We start from the raw sequence: 18,253 nt of genomic DNA on the forward strand, positions 1-18,253 counted from the left end.
CTTAACTGTTGCAAGTTATATCTGGTACTACTTATCATTTCAAGTTATATCTGGTACTACTTATTAGTTGTTTCAAGTTATATCTGGTGGTAAATAGTCAACAAGAACAGTTACTTTTGTTCTTTAAAGGTCATTGTAGCCAGGTTCCAAAACCTAGCTGTGGAATCACCTATAATCAAGTCATCACATATGATTTTTCTGTATATTTCATTGCAGACAGCTTCCAAAATCAAAATGTGTGATTAGTTTTGTGTATATCAGAAGGATGTGTTGAAAAACAGACTTCCATGCACTGTCCAGTTCCATTCTGCCAAGGTAATTCAGTGTTTTGTTATTGTTGAAAAGTACGAATTACCCTGTGTCTATTACCGGTCACTTCATCTTTAACTGGTTTCTGGAGTGGTTAACCTGTTCCCTGCCTGTGTCAGCTGATGTCCTACACAAAGTACTTCCCCAGGGCCTTTAAGACATCCACTGACATCCTGCAACTATTCTGATTTCACAGTGTTGAAACGTGTTACACATGTGTCCTGGCAACAATTCAGGAGTTCCTTCACGGCCCTGATTGGGGTGGATCACATGGATCTGGTGGTAATTGGGAGGTTTTGGTTTGGGGTGGATCGGGTGATGGTTGGGAGTTTTGGTTAGGGGTGGATCGCATGGATCGGGTGATGGTTGGGAGTTTTGGTTTGGGGTGTGACGGGCGCAATAGCCGAGTGGTTAAAGCGTTGGACTGTCAATCTGAGGGTCCCAGGTTCGAATCGCGGTGACAGCACCTGGTGGGTAAAGGGTGGAGATTTTTACGATCTCCCAGGTCAACATATGTGCAGACCTCCTAGTGCCTGAACCCCCTTCGTGTGTATATGCAAGCAGAAGATTAAATATGCACGTTAAAGATCCTGTAATCCATGTCAGCGTTTGGTGGGTTATGGAAACAAGAACATACCCAGCATGCACACCCCCGAAAACGGAGTATGGCTGCCTACAAGGCGGGGTAAAAACGGTCATACACGTAAAAGCCCACTTGTGTGCATACGAGTGAACGCAGAAGAAGAAGAAGAAGGTTCTGGGTGGATCGTATGGATGGGGTGATGATTGGGAGGTTTTGGTTTGGGGTGGATCACATGGATCCAGTGATGATAGGGAGGTTTTGGTTTGGGGTGGATGGTATGGATCAGGTGATGATAGGGAGGTTTTGGTTTGGGGTGGATCGTATGGATCTGGTGATGATTGGGAGGTTTTGGTTTGGGGTGGATTGTATGGATCGGGTGATGGTTGGGAGTTTTGGTTTGGGGTGGATCGCATGGATCCAGTGATGATTGGGAGGTTTTGGTTTGGGGTGGATGGTATGGATCGGGTGATGATTGGGAGTTTTGGTTTGGGGTGGATCGTATGGATCCGGTGATGGTTGGGAGTTTTGGTTTGGGGTGGATCGTATGGATGGGGTGATGATAGGGAGTTTTGGTTTGGGGTGGATCGTATGGATCGGGTGATGATGGGTAGTTTGGTTTGGGGTGGATGACATGGATCCGGTGATGGTTGGGAGTTTTGGTTTGGGGTGGATCGTATGGATCGGGTGATGATGGGTAGTTTGGTTTGGGGTGGATCACATGGATTCAGTGATGATAGGAGGTTTTGGTTTGGGACTTTGTCCAGAGATTGCGGGTGGGTCTTTGCTGCTGTAGACCAGGCTTTTGAGCCCATGCTGTTGTTGTTGTCTCGTTCATCATTTAACAGATGGATTCCCCCGTCTCCTCGACAAAGGCGGCAGTATGTCGCACGTCCTCCATTCCTCCGTAGAGTTTCCGGGCCGCTGGGATTGGGTCGGGCCAGGTTTTCTCTCAGAGCACTTGGTGGAGCGGGCAGGACTGCAGCAGATGTTCTGTTGTCTGGCCGCCTGTTCTGCAGGGGCACTGCTCTGTGTCACTGATGCGGAGTCTCGTGTATAGGTGGTGTTTCAGGCGGTTGTGGCCTGTCCTGAGCCTGAAAATGGTGACCTGCTCTCGATGAGTCAGCAGATAGTATGGGTCTGCTCTGTTGTGGCATGGATGTTGCTGCTTCCACTTGTTCTGCAGCTTGGCCTTAATGATGGTGAGTCCATACTCAAGGTGGGGGCCTGACTGCTCCACTGTAGACGCGCTTAAGTATCTCTTCATGATGGCTAGCCTCTGCCTGGCCTTTAAAGTTTCAGCCAGTGGTGGCCAGGTGAAGGGAACGGTTAGTTTCCATGGTGACAGTTTTGTAGCTTTCTGGATGTGTGGTGGCCAGGTGAAGGGAACGGTTAGTTTCCATGGTGACAGTTTTGTAGCTTTCTGGATGTGTGGTGGCCAGGTGAAGGGAACGGTTAGTTTCCATGGTGACAGTTTTGTAGCTTTCTGGATATGTGGTGGCCAGGTGAAGGGAACGGTTAGTTTCCATGGTGACAGGTTTTGTAGCTTTCTGGATGTGTGGTGGCCAGGTGAAGGGAACGGTTAGTTTCCATGGTGACAGTTTTGTAGCTTTCTGGATATGTGGTGGCCAGGTGAAGGGGACGGTAAGTTTCCATGGTGACAGGTTTTGTTGCTGTCCTCGACAGGCGTCGGCGTCGTCACAAGGCGTGAAGCCCCGGACTGCCGCATCACAGTCCCTGCAGCACGTCCAGTACCTCCAAGGTCTGGCCTCCAGCACATCCACCCCATACCAGGCTGCACCTCAGGTGAGTTTTCAGTTTGTTTCAGTTTCTCAAGGAGGCATTACTGCATTCGGACAAATCCATGTACGCTACACCACATCTGCTAGGCAGATGCCTGACAGCAGCATAACCCAACGCACTTGTCAGACGTTGCAAGTTATATATTTGTGTACCTATCAGAGTGGATTTCTTTTTTTTTTTTTTAACATAGTTTTGCCAGATGACAACACTCTTGTTGCCATGGGTTCTTCTTCAGTGTGCCAAGTGCATACTGCACATGGGACCTCGGTTTATCATCTCATCCAAAAGACTAGATGCTCAGTTTGACTTCCAGTCAAACTTCTCAGAAAGGGCTAGGAGCGAGATTTGAACCCGCACCCTTGCAGACTCTCTGTATAGGCAGCTGAGCGTCTTAACCATTCTGCCACCTCCCTTCTTAATGAGATTCAAAGAAATGTAACCCTGTTGCCCACTTTTGGGGTTTGGAGGATAGAATTAACAGTGCTTTCTCACTGAATCTTTTTTTTTTAAAGTCCAACAGTGTTAAAACATGTTACATGTGTCCTGTCATATTATTGATGACTTGTTACATGTTGAGTCCTGGCATGAATAAATCATGTCATGTTACACTCGTGTCTTGGGAAAAATAACTGATGTCCTGTTAGATTTGTGTCTAGCATATATAGATGACATGTTACACATTTGTCTTGGTATGAATAACTGATGACGTTACACAAGTGTCCTGGCATGAATAACTAATGACATGTTACACGTGTGTCCTGGCATATTATAGATGACATGTTGCACATATGTGTTGGTATAAATAACTGATGACATGTTACATGTGTGTCCTGGCATTATTAACTGATGACATGTTACATGTGTGTTCAGGCATGAGTAACTGATGACATGTTACACGTGTGTCCTGGCATGAATAACTGATGACATGTTACATGTGTGTTCAGGCATGAATAACTGATGACATGTTACACGTGTGTCCTGGCATGAATAACTGATGACATGTTATACGTGTGTCCTGGCATATTATAGATGACATGTTGCACATATGTCTTGGTATGAATAACTGATGGCATGTTACATGTGTCCTGGCATATTATAGATGACATGTTACACATTTGTCTTGGTATGAATAACTGATGACGTTACACAAGTGTCCTGGCATGAATAACTGATGACATGTTACACGTGTGTCCTGGCATATTATAGATGACACGTTGCACATTTGTCTTGGTATGAATAACTGATGACATGTTACATGTGTGTCCTGGCATGAATAACTGATGACATGTTACACGTGTGTCCTGGCATGAATAACTGATGACATGTTACACGTGTGTCCTGGCATATTATAGATGACACGTTGCACATTTGTCTTGGTATGAATAACTGATGACATGTTACATGTGTGTTCAGGTATGAATAACTGATGACATGTTACATGTGTGTCCTGGCATGAATAACTGATGACATGTTACACGTGTGTCCTGGCATATTGTAGATGGCATGTTGCACATGTCTTGGTATAAATAACTGATGACATGTTACACGTCAACGCATGCGTCCTGGCATATTATAGATGACATGTTACACATTTGTCTTGGTGTGAATAACTGATGACATGTTACGCGCGTGTCCTGGCATGAATAACTGATGACATGTTACACATGTGTCCTGGCATGAATAACTGATGACACGTTACACATGTGTCCTGGCATGAATAACTGATGACACGTTACACGTGTGTCCTGACATATTACTGATGATATGTTATGTGTGTGTCATGCCCTGTTGCTGATGACATGTTGCACATATGTCCTAGAATTCTACTGGTAATATGTTACATGTGTGTCCTGGTGTGTTACTGGTGATTTGTTACATTCAAGTCCTGGCTTGTTACTGGTGACGTGTTATATGTGTGTCCAATCAGATGAAGATCGTGTGGGGACAGAGGCCGACGGTGAACACCATGAATCTCATGACAGTTTACACATGGCCTGGCATATATGATGATGAATGATATGAATTCTTATATAGCGCCTATCCTCAGTCGGAGACCAAGCTCTAAGCGCTTCACAGTCTTGGGGTCATTTACACAACAGGCTGCCTTCCTGGGTAGAGCCAACTGACGGCTGCCATTGGGCGCTCATCGTTCATTTCCTGTGTCATTCAGTATAACCTGATGAGGCGTTCCGCATGTGTGTCCAATCAGGTGCAGATCATGGGGGGACAGAGGCCGGTGGTGAACACGGTGATTCCTTCCAGCAGCATGATGTTCCCCATCGTGCGTCACGGCCAGTCCCAAGTCGTGCCCACCTCGCAGAACCTCGTCATCAACGCTCCCATACACTACGTCTGGAAAAACTGAAGAAAAATGCTCCCCGTACATTACGCCTGAAAGAGCTGATAAAAAGCGTTCCTTTTCACTACGCCTGGAAGAACTATATGAAAAAAATAAAAAAGCTCCCATATATCCAGAAAAATTGAAAAAACACTCCCATTCACTATGGCTGGAAGAACTCTATAAAAAAGAATATATATATATAAAAGCTCCCATATGCTGGGTCTGGAAGAATTGAAAAAATGTTCCCATTCTCTGCACCTGGAAGAACTATTAAAGAAAAGCTCCTATACACCATGTCTGGAAAAATTGAAAAATGCTCCATACACTACACCTGAAAGAACTGAAAAAATATTCCCATTCACTATGTCTGGAAAAACTTTTTTTTAAAATGCTCTCATACACTACATTTGGAAAAACTATATATAAAAAAAAAATGCTCCCATTCACTACACCCGGAAGAACTAATAAAAAGAATGTTCCTATTCACTGTGGAAAAAACTGGAAAAACGCTCACATGCACTACGCCTGGAAGAACTATTTTAAGAAAAACCTCCCATACACTACGCATGGAAAAAAAATGAAAAATACTCCCATTCACTACACCTGGAAGAACATTTAAAAATGCTCCCACACACTACATCTGAAAAAAACGCTGCCATACATTACACCAGGAAGAACTGTTTTTAAAAAAATTATCCAATACATTGTGCCTGAAAGAACTATTTAAAAAATGCTCCCGTTTGACTATGTCTGGAAAAACTGAAAAAACACTCCCATTCACTAGTGATGCCTGGAAGAACTTAAAAAAAAAAAAAAAGGAAAAAGAAATTGCTTTAATTTGTTTTAGATGAAATGGGTTAATTACATATTTTTTTTTTTATAAACACGTTTTTGGGAAAGAAATATGTCCATACACATTGACGTGTGTTGACAAGTTTTTATGGACACTCACTGAAATGTATGCGTGCACTCACGCAGGCATGAAAGTCATGAAAACAGACACACTCATGAGCATGCACATATACACACTCACACTCACATGCATACCGTTAAAGAGAACTTAACTTGCTAATTAAAATCCAATTGTTTTTGGTCTAACATGCTTCCTCCCCCACCCCCCTCACCCCCTTGCCTCTGCCCCATTTTTTACAAAAGTGGTGTATTTTCTGCATGACGGACGTTAGATTTCTTGGTACACCAAGGCTGTTCCAGTGGTTTTCCAGGGTTCATGAGGAGTCACAGAAGTCTGAAAAATTTCGGGAAAATATGTTTTGCCCTTAAGGGTGTGGAAAAGTCTTGGAAAATCAGTCCCTTTGAGTGCCGTTGTACATATCATGTACATGCATAGTGACTTACTGATGATATTATCAAAAGAAAGGAAATAACTTCGGAAAACTGAAAATTCACTCCTTTGATCCAGAGTGGTAGATCTCCAGACCATTTTCTCAGTTTTTGCCTGATTGTTCTGGATATTGATTCGTGGCTCAAAACTCTTCTTTCTACTGTTTTTTTTTCGTGGCACAGAAGGTGGTTAACAAAACCCTTAACCAGCACAATTTAACAAAGAGCTCAATGCATTAAAAAAAAACACACCCAAAAAACAAACAATCAAAAACACAGATAGCATTGAAATTTTATCATTGACAGAATAGAATATGTCTTTATTACCAAGTGTTCCGGGGTCACACAAGGAATATTGGGGGGGATAGTACATAACAAGATACAAACATAAATCGAAAGTCATACACACAGATACAGTAGAAATAACGTACATACAAGTGCATATCAATATAAAAACTTGTGCATACTCACGCATGCATGCACTGCACACACACACACACACATGCGCGCACACACACACGTTTGAACAGAAGCTGCATATTAACTCACTCAGTACGGCCAGTCCTCTCTTCTCTACACAGACCCCTCGGATGTCCAGTGGGTGTCTGAACGACCCAACCTTTAGCTTCCGTCGTCAGAATTGTGGTATTCTTTGTCAACATTCACCTCTTCAGTATAAGAGCCTTCCGCTTGCAATATTTTGATGATGGTAATTGGGGTGAAACGCTGCTAACGTCGTCTCTTTCGCCGTTGTGTATGGAGAGAGTTAAATGATACTTGGATGTATCCACCAATCCCTTTTGTTAGTGGTGTAGGAGGCAAATTTTCAAATCAGTTTGACTGGAAATGGTTTGGAAAATTTTGGACATGAGTTTTTAAAAAGCTTTTGTAAAATGTGTGTTGAAAATTATGTACCCAAACATACGCCTGTACGTGTATGTGTGTTCAAACGTATGCATATGATGTGTGTGAATGAGGAGGAAGGATTTTATGCACATAGATGCTGGTAAATGTGAGTTAATGAAAGACAAAATATTTGTCTGTATGTTTATTATCAGCATCAAAGGAATGTATATTAATGATGTGTGTAACAGAATTGAGCACACATAAACCTGTGTGTTTATTACTGTCACCTAAGAGATGTATAGTGATGATGTATGTCACAGAATTGAGCCTGTGCTCAAGTAACACTGGTAAGACACTGGTACCTGAACTTTGTATTGAATTCTGAAATGTATGCAACGTGAGTTTTAAGTTATATATATATATATATAGATATATATGAATCAGTAATCTGTGCCTGAAGATTATCACCTTGATCTGTTGTAAAGGTGGGGTTTTTTTTTACGATTACAAAGCACGCGTTTGCGCATTCATTGTAAGTTTTGTTTGTCGTTCTTTGCTTATTTTTTTCTTTTTGCTTTTTTTTTTGTTCTGTGGAAATAAGTGTTTTATTTAAAATGGCTTTTGTTTTCCATAATCTAGTATAAGTACACAGTTGTCTGAAGCTTTTATTTCCAGTTTTACATCAGCTATGGGGATATCAAAGACATCATATGCGTGCACAAGAAGCTGTGCTGGGAAATATTGTGTTTTTTTTTAAACTGAACTGTGTGTTTGCTGATTTATTGAATTAAATGGTGTCATCAGGTAAGGAACATGTTTTGTTGTGTGTTAAATCGGAGTGGTGTACACTTTCTTCCCCCCCCCCCCCCCCGACCCCCCATCCCCCCCGCACACCCCCCCCCAACCCCCTCCTTGGGAATGCTATGGGCTCTTTCAGTATGAAGTATCCCCACCTCCAGGAAATTCTGTGCTAGAAATTTTCTTCTTTTTTTGTGTGCTTTTCTGGTTTTTGGTTTGTTGTTTGTTTCTGTCATCACTCCCTTTATTTTCTGCTTAGCTGGTGCATTCACCTTTTTTTTTTTTCTAGAAAGCATGGATTTTTTTTTTTTTTTCAGACTTGATAATTGGTCATTCTTACAGTGTTGTTTTGTTTTTGTTTTGTTTGTTTGTTTTTTTTGGGTTTTTTTTTTTAGCACCCGGGACATGTGAGGTGCCATTCAGCAATTTTTTTGGTTTTGTATGCCTGTTATTCTGTGTGATTTATTGTAGGATGTACAGTTGTGTTCGTTTTTTGTTAGTTTTTATTTCCAGTTTTTATCCTCTGGTGAAAATTGGAACGGTCAATGTCAGAGACCTGTTTTAGGGTTCAGTGCATGCATGTACTTGTACCTATTTCTTTTCCAGTTTGAGCTTTTTCTCTTTTTCTTGTCAGTTTCTACATAATGTTTAGTTGTTCAGTCCTGATAAGGGCCTGTGTGGCCAGTTTGACTAAATGCAACAAAAGATCAAGACAAAGATACACACATTATTTGGGACTTCTTCTTCTTCTGCGTTCGTGGGCTTCAACTCCCAAGTTCACTCGTATATACGCGAGTGTGCTTTTTACGTGTATGCCATGTAGGCAGCCATACTCCGCTTTCGGGGGTGTGCATGCTGGGTATGTTCTTGTTTCCATAACCCACCGAACACTGACATGGATTACAGGATCTTTAACATGCATATTTGATCTTATGCTTGCATATACACACGAAGGGGGTTCAGGCACTAGCAGGTCTGCACATATGTTGACCTGGGAGATCGGAAAAATCTCCACCCTTTACCCACCAGGCGCCGTCACCGTGATTCGAACCCGGGACCCTCAGATCGAAAGTCCAACGCTTTAACCATTCGGCTATGGCGCCTGTCGATTATTTGGGACATCTTCCTCACTACATTGTGGCCAAACTGAGGCTGCCGAAAGCATTATATTTTGATGGAACCTAGTCATCAACCGTCTGTTCTTCTTTTCCATACTTTAGTTTTTGGCTGTTCTGATTGTGCTGTGGAGTTCTCTCTTGCATTGAAAAAAAAACATTGGCGTAGAAAAGCTTGGCTCAAAAATTCCTTTTCCCTAAAACGCAATATCCTCAAAAATTTCTCATCCCCCCAAAATCTAAACCCTGAAGACGTTGGTTCAGAAAAGCTTGGCAGAAAACCCCTCCCAACAACCACAGCAGTGTCGATCAATCAAATCAGTTTTATGTCCTCTATAAAACGCAAGGAAAATTGGCTTGTGGGCGATAAGAAATCCGGAGACAGTGCAACATTAAACTATGACATTGAAATATTAAAGGTGTGTGTATATATGTATAAGAGGTGGTGTGGATGGGAATGGGATGATGATGAGATGTGTGTTTCGTGAAGGACACTGTATTATTTGCATATTGTTTTGCGGCACAAAACAAGTGAATGTGTTTAATTTCATTTTATCAGCTCAGCTAGAAATGTGTGTTGGGAAGTAGGAATCAAACAACAAAAAGAAAAAAAAAAGAAATAAGGATAGGTTAGTTTAGAAAAAAAAAAAAGGACTGATTTCATTTCACTTCAATGAATTAACAGCGTTTTTTAAAAGGTGATTTATACAAAGTGTATTCTTTACTTTTTGTGTTTTTATCTCCATCTGTTAAGATGGGAATCCTTTTGCATGCCACGATTTTTTAATTAAATTATACTGAATAAGAGACACATTTTGTGGTTGTGTGTGTTCTTGTGGCAACACAAAATTACTGCATGCCTTATCTTTTGGAAATAGTACACAGTTTGACCTTTGCAATCACTCAGTGAAACACAGATACCAAGCGTCAAACATGATGAGAAATCTCAATATAATTTTTAATGTATGTGCATATGTATGAGTGCGTGTATGTGTGTGTGTGTGTGTGTGTGTGCCTTGAAGCCTGCAAACATACAAACAAGCCTATTAACATACCGGCATACATACATTCCTTCATACATACTGATATTCTTTTTATATCATCATGAAAAAGACCAACAATGTTGTGCTTCTCAAAAGGTTGTGAACTCATTCAAAATTGATTAATTAGGTGGTGGTGTTAAACCTGGGTAATCTATTCACATAACATGCTGTATTTTTCAGGTTTTTTTGTTTTTGTTTTGTTTTTTGGGAGTGGGTTGGGTTTTTATCACAATAGAATACAATCTTAGTAACTGACAGATGAAATGCTGCATAATCGGAAGCCTCCAGAAGTTTTGCTGGAGTCCTTGTGGGTTGTTGCAAAAGGTTGGGGTTATTGGTGAACACTGGTGTGTTGAGAATGTTCTTTTCTGCTTCCATGGAGCTGGTCTTTGGGGGAAGAAAACAGTGAGCACACATCCTGGCCTGTAACAGCCTTGCAGCCAGCCAGCACTCACTGAGTTTTCCATTTAGGAGCAAAGTGGCAGAATGGCTCAAACAGCCCCAACAACCCTCCAGTGGCTGCCCGCCCATGTAGGCCTCCCAGGCAATGAGCGAGCAGACCACCTTGCTAAGGAAGGAAGCCAGCTCACACAGCCGACTGTTCCTGCTACATATGAGGAAGCAAAATCTCTCTGCCGCAGCAGATTCCGAAGAGGCTGGGTCACCCTGAACGGAGGCTACCAGGCACACCAAGATCCCATCAGGACACTGGAGAGGAGACGCCAGACTACCATCTACCGCCTTCGCTCAGGACACTGCCGCCTCCGAGCACACCTGAAGAGGATCGGAGTGGCAGCCACATCCCTATGTGATTGTGGCCAGGCTGACCAGACCCCATCCCATATTCTCCAAGACTGCCCCCAGTATGAGAAGATGCGGCAGCAGTCCTGGCCTGGGGGTGTGGACCTCAACACCAGGTTCTGGGGGACGGCAGCCGATCTTCACCGGACATCCAAGTTTGTGGCATCCCTCGGACTTCGACCCTGACTGCGTAGCTGTCGAACGCAAAAAAAAGAAAGAAAGGCTAAGACACTTATCTGCCAATACATGCCATAAAGGTCTGGGTTTGAGTCCCACCCTCACCCTTTCTCCCAAGTTCATCTGGAAAATCAGACTAAACATTTTGTCATTCGGATGAGACGATCAACCAAGGTGTGTACAGCACAGTTTCAGTTTCAGTTTCAGTAGCTCAAGGAGGCGTCACTGCGTTCAGACAAATCCATATACGCTACACCACATCTGCCAAGCAGATGCCTGACCAGCAGCGTAACCCAACACGCTTAGTCAGGCCTTGAGAAGAAAGAAAGAAAGGCAGGATGGCTAAGACGCTTATCTGCCAATACAGTGTCCATAAAGGTCTGGGTTCCAGTCCCACTCCTTTCTCCCAAGTTCAACTGGAAAATCAGACTAAGCATTTTGTCATTCGGATGAAACGATCAACCAAGGTGGTGTACAGCACACAATTAGTGCACTGAAAAAGAACACGTGGACTATTAAGTGTTGTCTGCCGGCAATTTTTTGACTCACTTGTGTAAACAAAGTGAGTCTATGTTTTAACCCGGTGTTCGGTTGTCTATGTGTGTGTGTCTGTGTGTCCGTGGTAAACTTTTACATTGACATTTTCTCTGCAAATACTTTGTCAGTTGACACCAAATTTGGCATAAAAATAGGAAAAATTCAGTTCTTTCCAGTCATCTTGTTTAAAACAATATTGCACCTCTGGGATGGGCAAAAAAAAAAAAAAAAAAAATGAAGCCTAATTATATGCAAACTGCATTTACTGTTATATTTATATTTTTAATTTTTTGTATTCTCTAAACTTGGCACTTTGATCGGATATTCTGACCCAACAACAAGAGCAGTCTCTATTATCATTTTTTGTTCAAACAGGAACTTCTTTTGCTAAGCATGGAAGTTTTATTTATTTTGCAAACGTTTTTGGTGCAGATAGTAAAAAAGGGAAATTACTCTGTAATTAATGCTAGGGGACTTAATTTATCACAAGTGAGTCTTGAAGGCCTTGCCTGTCTTGTTTGTAAATGCAATCCACTCATAGGCACAGTACACAAATATGTATGCATGCACTCCAGGCCTGGCATGTTGGGTTATGCTGCTGTCAGGCATTTACCAAGCAGATAAGGTGTAGCAAATATGGGTTTGTCTGAACACAGTGATGCCTCCTTGAAAAACTGAAACTTTCCATTCCCAGCAGATGTCCTCTCACAGTCCTGGCAGCCAGTTAAAGACATGCAGAATCTTCCCTGTAAATGTGTACTTTAACAACAGTTTATTTGTACTTTATAACTACATTTGTACTTTAACAAGAATACATTTGTATGCAAAGATTTCAATAGAAGTTCATACTACCAGTGCTAAATTGGGTCCCAGCACTCTCTCTCTCTCTCTCTCTCTCACACACACACACACACACACACATTGCCACACCCACAATGCTTACCGTCACAGAAGAAATGTCAATATTTTTATTATTGATTCAGAAGATGATGAAAATAGACAATCACACACAATATATTATCCAACAGTTTCACAGCAGTATATAACACGTACAGAGTGAAAATAAAACCTTTCCAACAAGTTAGCATGCTGTAACTCAAGTCATACATATTAATTCTGAGGGAGATTCCATATCAATTAATGAACACACATTGATCAACCATATACAGTATTTGATTAGTGAACAAACACTATCTGTATATTATAGTATTCTCTGACTCATTTCCAGGAAATGTTAAATATGAGAATTCATTCGCCTAACACAGCAAATATCCAAAGACTAGCTGTTCGAAATAATTCTAATTTTTTCCAAGCAAATTTGAATTGCATTCTACTCACTATCTGCATATTACAAGACTGAAATAGATATGGTTTCATCCTGATTTTAGCCTTAAATAGATAAGATTTTATCCTGATCATAGCCCTCCTTTTCTTTCTTAGTTTTTTTTATAACCATTTTGTATAACTCCATCACTGGGTTTTCCTTTTCATGTTCTCTCAATACAAATTTTGTCGAAATTCATAAAGCTGAAGAAAACTTACAGCTTTCTTTTTCAGGAAAAATGAAAGCCACAAAACGTGTTGTGACTTTATTTTGCTTTGACTGTTTAATTAAAAGTGAGGTAAGGTTGATGGAAGTGTATTGTCTTGATGTAGACTTCGCTTCATTGCAACATAATAATAAAAAAAAAAAAAAAAAAAAAAAAAAATTGTGCTCCACAAAGCGTATCATCAATCACACAAAAGCCTGTAATGAAATCAACAGACTTATTGAATTATGATACAGTTACAAGATCTATTAATAGCTTTTCTTACCATTTCTGTCCATTTCCCAACTCATTTAAGAAATCAAACAATTTTTTTTGTTTGTTTTTGGAATGAGCAGAGTGGGAGGTAAAGGGGTCTATTTCCGAAATAAGATAAATTCTCCTGTTCTACAAGAATGCAACGGTTTTTGGGTTTTTTCTTCTTCTTTTTTTATCTTTCAAAAGTTTCACAGCAGCAGTTAATATCTATGTCAGTAAATAACAACACATGAAAAACACCTGCACCAACAGATGAAGGTAAAGAAAAATTGTGTGTGGGGTACATAAGAGACAAATTAGCAATAGGAGGTTGAGGACAGAGGGAAGGGATATAAATTTTCCTTTACAGCATTGAAAATTTATCATAGAGGGAGGGCTATTAATTTTCCTTTACATCACTGAATGTCATTTATCATAAAGGGAAGGGCTGTTCATTTTCCTTTACGTCATTAAAGATGTTATTTATGTAATGTGTGACAGGCTTGTGATCTGTGTTTAAAAAGCCGCAAATATGTAAATTGTTGATGAATGGTGCATACACTCTTTGATCTTTGAAGCACAGCCCATTAGAGAATGGGACAAGTACCTGTATTTTGAGCAAAGACCTACTGAAGCCCATTAGAGGATAGGACAAATAAATGTATTCTGAGCAATGGTCTGCTTTTGTATTATGCACTGAACAGTATCAAACTGTAAAATATCCTCTGTAATTTTCATGCAATACTTTTACGATACTGTACAGAACAAAAGAAACATTTGATACCCCCTTACCCTCGCTGACATGATGGAAAAAAACTAACAATAATAAAATCCAACTACAGTACTGAAACTTGACTACAGCACTGAAATGAGACAGTGTCATACAAGGAACTTGTGTGAATGTTATGTTACAGGTACGTCCATGTGGCTGCCATGTCCTTGTTCCATGTCCTGAATCAAATGACATTTTCACTGCTAAATATGTAAAATAATGTGACTTATCTCCATACCCTTGTGTTGCTGCCATGTGGTTATCATGTGGTCGTGAATGAAGTAACACTTTCAACAGCTGAACTGTTTTAAATCAGCAAGTAATGATAATTATTTCTCCTTAAAAAATTTTTTTTTTTTTTAAACCAAAATGACAAGGAAGGAGCAGATTAGGTATCAAGAATATTCAGTTCTTTGACACCTCTTGGAGGATGGAGGATATTTCATTTATTTTCAGATGCGACAGGGTTTCGTGTTTTACACGGTTGAATTGTTTTGTTCAGGTGAGCAGTCCTGATACAGCTCTGTAATGTCAGCTGGATTACAAGCAACAACATCAAATGTCAAATTATAACACTGGTATTTGACACCAAAATTTAGGCTTGTACAGATGTGACTGCCTTCAGAGGAAGGGGGCAGAAAAAAAACCCAGAGCAATAACAAACGATCATATTATCATTTTTAAAGACTGTTACAATCATAACCTGTAGAAAACTTTTGGAAGCTCGTACAACTGTATGCATATGTATCAATATGTAGACTGTGACTGTCCTCAGAACATTAAAGACTGCAACAAATGGGGGACAATAAAGACTGCAACAACAAATGGGGGACAATAAAGACTGCAACAAATGGGGGACAATAAAGACAGCAACAACAAATGGGGGACAATAAAGACTGCAACAAATCAGGGACAATAAAGACTGCAGCAACAAATGGGGGACAATAAAGACAGCAACAAATGGGGGACAATAAAGACTGCAGCAACAAATGGGGGACAATAAAGACTGCAGCAACAAATGGGGGACAATAAAGACTGCAGCAACAAATGGGAGACAATAAAGACTGCAACAACAAATGGGGGACAATAAAGACTGCAACAAATGGGGGACAATAAAGACTGCAACAACAAATGGGGGACAATAAAGACTGCAACAAATGGGGGACAATAAAGACTGTAACAAATAGGGGACAATAAAGACTGCAGCAACAAATGGGGGACAATAAAGACTGCAGCAACAAATGGGGGACAATAAAGACTGCAGCAACAAATGGGAGACAATAAAGACTGCAACAACAAATGGGGGACAATAAAGACTGCAACAAATGGGGGACAATAAAGACTGCAACAACAAATGGGGGACAATAAAGACTGCAACAAATGGGGGACAATAAAGACTGTAACAAATAGGGGACAATAAAGACAGCAACAACAAATGGGGGACAATAAAGACTGCAACAACAAATGGGAGACAATAAAGACTGCAACAACAAATGGAGGACAATAAAGACTGCAACAACAAATGGGGGACAATAAAGACTGCAACAACAAATGGGGGACAATAAAGACAGCAACAACAAATGGGGGACAATAAAGACTGCAACAACAAATGGGGGACAATAAAGACAGCAACAACAAATGGGGGACAATAAAGACTGCAACAAAAGGGGGACAATAAAGACTGCAACAAATGGGGGACAATAAAGACAGCAACAACAAATGGGGGACAACTACAACACTAACAAAACATCCATGTAATTTTTTTAATACCTTCTCAACTATGCTCTCTACAACAACAAATCACCATGTAATTTTTCAGAGCAGTTTCATCTTTGATCTGCAGAAAACTGTAACGCTGTGACAACAGAGAAGACATGAAGCAAACCATGGCAATGATTGTCGGCAGCAGTCGTCCCAGCTATCGTGAGTCACTTAAGGGAGGTAATCATGAACAGCCATGTTGCTGTCACACAGAAATACATATTTAATTCTGAATATCTCCTGTTCTCCCTCCCCCTACACACAACAAACAACATCCATACATTCATTTGATGAAATGTAGAACCAGAGGGTGAAAAATAACAAACAAACAAAATTAACAAGAAACACGTACACAAAAATATGTATTTTTTCAGTAATTACACTTTTCTCCTGAAAGATTTAAATTGGTTATACAATTCGAAACATGTCACAACACCATGATCACAACAAAAAACAAACAAAACAAAAAAGAAACTGCAAAGAAACTAGCATAATCATCTTAAGTAAAAACATGAGACAAAAATACAGCAGAAAAGGGTGGGTCAGTAACTCCAGTAAACAAACTGATCCCAAGCAACAACCAGCATGAAAAACATTGGAATAAAAAATAAGATTTGTAAAAGCAATTTCGCAGAGAAAAAAAATGGCCCATGATTTTTAAAATAAATATTTCTTATACAAGAAACAGCCATCAAATCAACACAAAAACTTAGCACCATTTTGTTTCAGCCACAAAACCACAACAATGACATGAAGGACAATGGATTGTTTATAAATTCAATTCAGTTTCAGTACATGCAAGAAAAAGCTTTGAAGTCATAAAAGCAGCTAAAGGAAAATCTAATTTGTTTCCAAACTGATTCTGTCCACATTTGAAAAATAAGTGCAGTTTGTAAAAAAATGGCATTAAACACAAAATCAAAATGGCCTGTTAACTGCTCCAGAAACAATTTCTTACCATTATTTGAAAAATACCATCACTGCCACCATTCCCAAGAACACTTTGTAAACTTTTAACAGCTGAGAGCACAAACTTAAAAAAAAAAGTCTTACTTTGAAGCTTGTGAATTTTGGTAATATTTTGTTTGAAATTACTGAGATATGCAGATGCAAATTTTACAACAATCCACTCAGCAAGGAAATTATTACTGATAATGTTTCCAACTTAAAAGACTTGAAGCCTACACCAATTCAAAAGAACTTGGTCTGGAGTAATGATAAAATGACTTAGTATTACTTGGGATAAACCTGGTGACTGCGGTTTTGGATTGAGTTGCATTCAAGCTTTGGACCTTACATACCACCTGAGACACTTGCAGACAAGAGCAGCTATCAAAGTGGGTTGACAGGTATGTATGGCTGACAGCTATCAAAGTGGGTTGACAGGTATGTATGGCTAGCAACACTGCAACAAGGTGAGGATTTTGACAAAGTTTAGCACTGGTGAACCAGTGAGCTGACTTTCTGTATACCACAATCTTGGAAGACACTGAACATATCAACACTGCAGAATAAGCAACATGGGCATGCTCATTTCTTGTGAGTTTTGACATTGGGCTATCATGGAAGATTCTACAGCCATAAACATACAATACACTGAAGGTTTCTTTTAGTAGTCATATGATAGTGCAGAACAGGGTGGAAAAAGTAATACTGAATGGTTTTGCAGAGCCGGCTTCTTCTCTTTGCTTCAAGGTATACTTGTGACAAAAATTTTCAGAAATAAAAAAGAAGAATATGTATGTGTACTAAATTACCTTGTAATAAATAGACTATAAACCAGTATAGTAGAAGAACTTGAGAAAGTGATTTGCTGGCCTTAAAGACAGAAGGTTATGAATAAAAGAAAGAAAAATTTTTTTTGCCCTACCAAGCAATGTACCGTCCTTTAGCTTGTTTGAATTTTGATGGTTTGAGGAATAAGTAAAAATGGCAGGTGAACTTTATTTTTCTATGTCGTAGTTATTGAGTGACAGCACAATGGCCCATGTCAAACACTGTGCACGTGGTAAAAGAATCAAACATTTTTTTCATAACCATTAGCTTTTCTTCCTTTCTCTCTCATGTTGCAATCAGTGTACAAAAAAAAAAAAAAAAAAGAAAAATAGAAAAAAAAAAGGGGGAGGGGTGGAAGGGGGGGGGGGATGATGGGAGGACAAAAGAAAGAAAAGAATGAAAAACAAGAAAAGACAATCCACAATGACAAGGCAAACAACAACAGGAAATGAGCAAGGATGAAGACCAC

The 18,253-nt window shown here is 40.1% G+C and overlaps 1 protein-coding gene across 3 annotated transcripts in view; it reads left to right on the top strand.

The window, feature by feature from the left end:
• LOC143291271 (uncharacterized) overlaps positions 1-8,075 on the top strand; it is an 87,592-nt gene extending 79,517 nt beyond the window's left edge. For all 3 annotated transcript variants that reach the window (XM_076601104.1, XM_076601105.1, XM_076601106.1), the window contains 2 exons: positions 2,576-2,695; positions 4,902-8,075. In XM_076601104.1, the coding sequence (XP_076457219.1) occupies positions 2,576-2,695; positions 4,902-5,057 (276 nt within the window). In that variant the 3' untranslated portion in view covers positions 5,058-8,075. The remainder of the gene's footprint in view (positions 1-2,575; positions 2,696-4,901) is intronic.
• Positions 8,076-18,253: the final 10,178 nt, after the last annotated feature.

The sequence above is a fragment of the Babylonia areolata genome, chromosome 16 (genome assembly GCF_041734735.1).
Source record: "Babylonia areolata isolate BAREFJ2019XMU chromosome 16, ASM4173473v1, whole genome shotgun sequence".
NCBI lineage: Eukaryota > Metazoa > Mollusca > Gastropoda > Neogastropoda > Buccinidae > Babylonia > Babylonia areolata.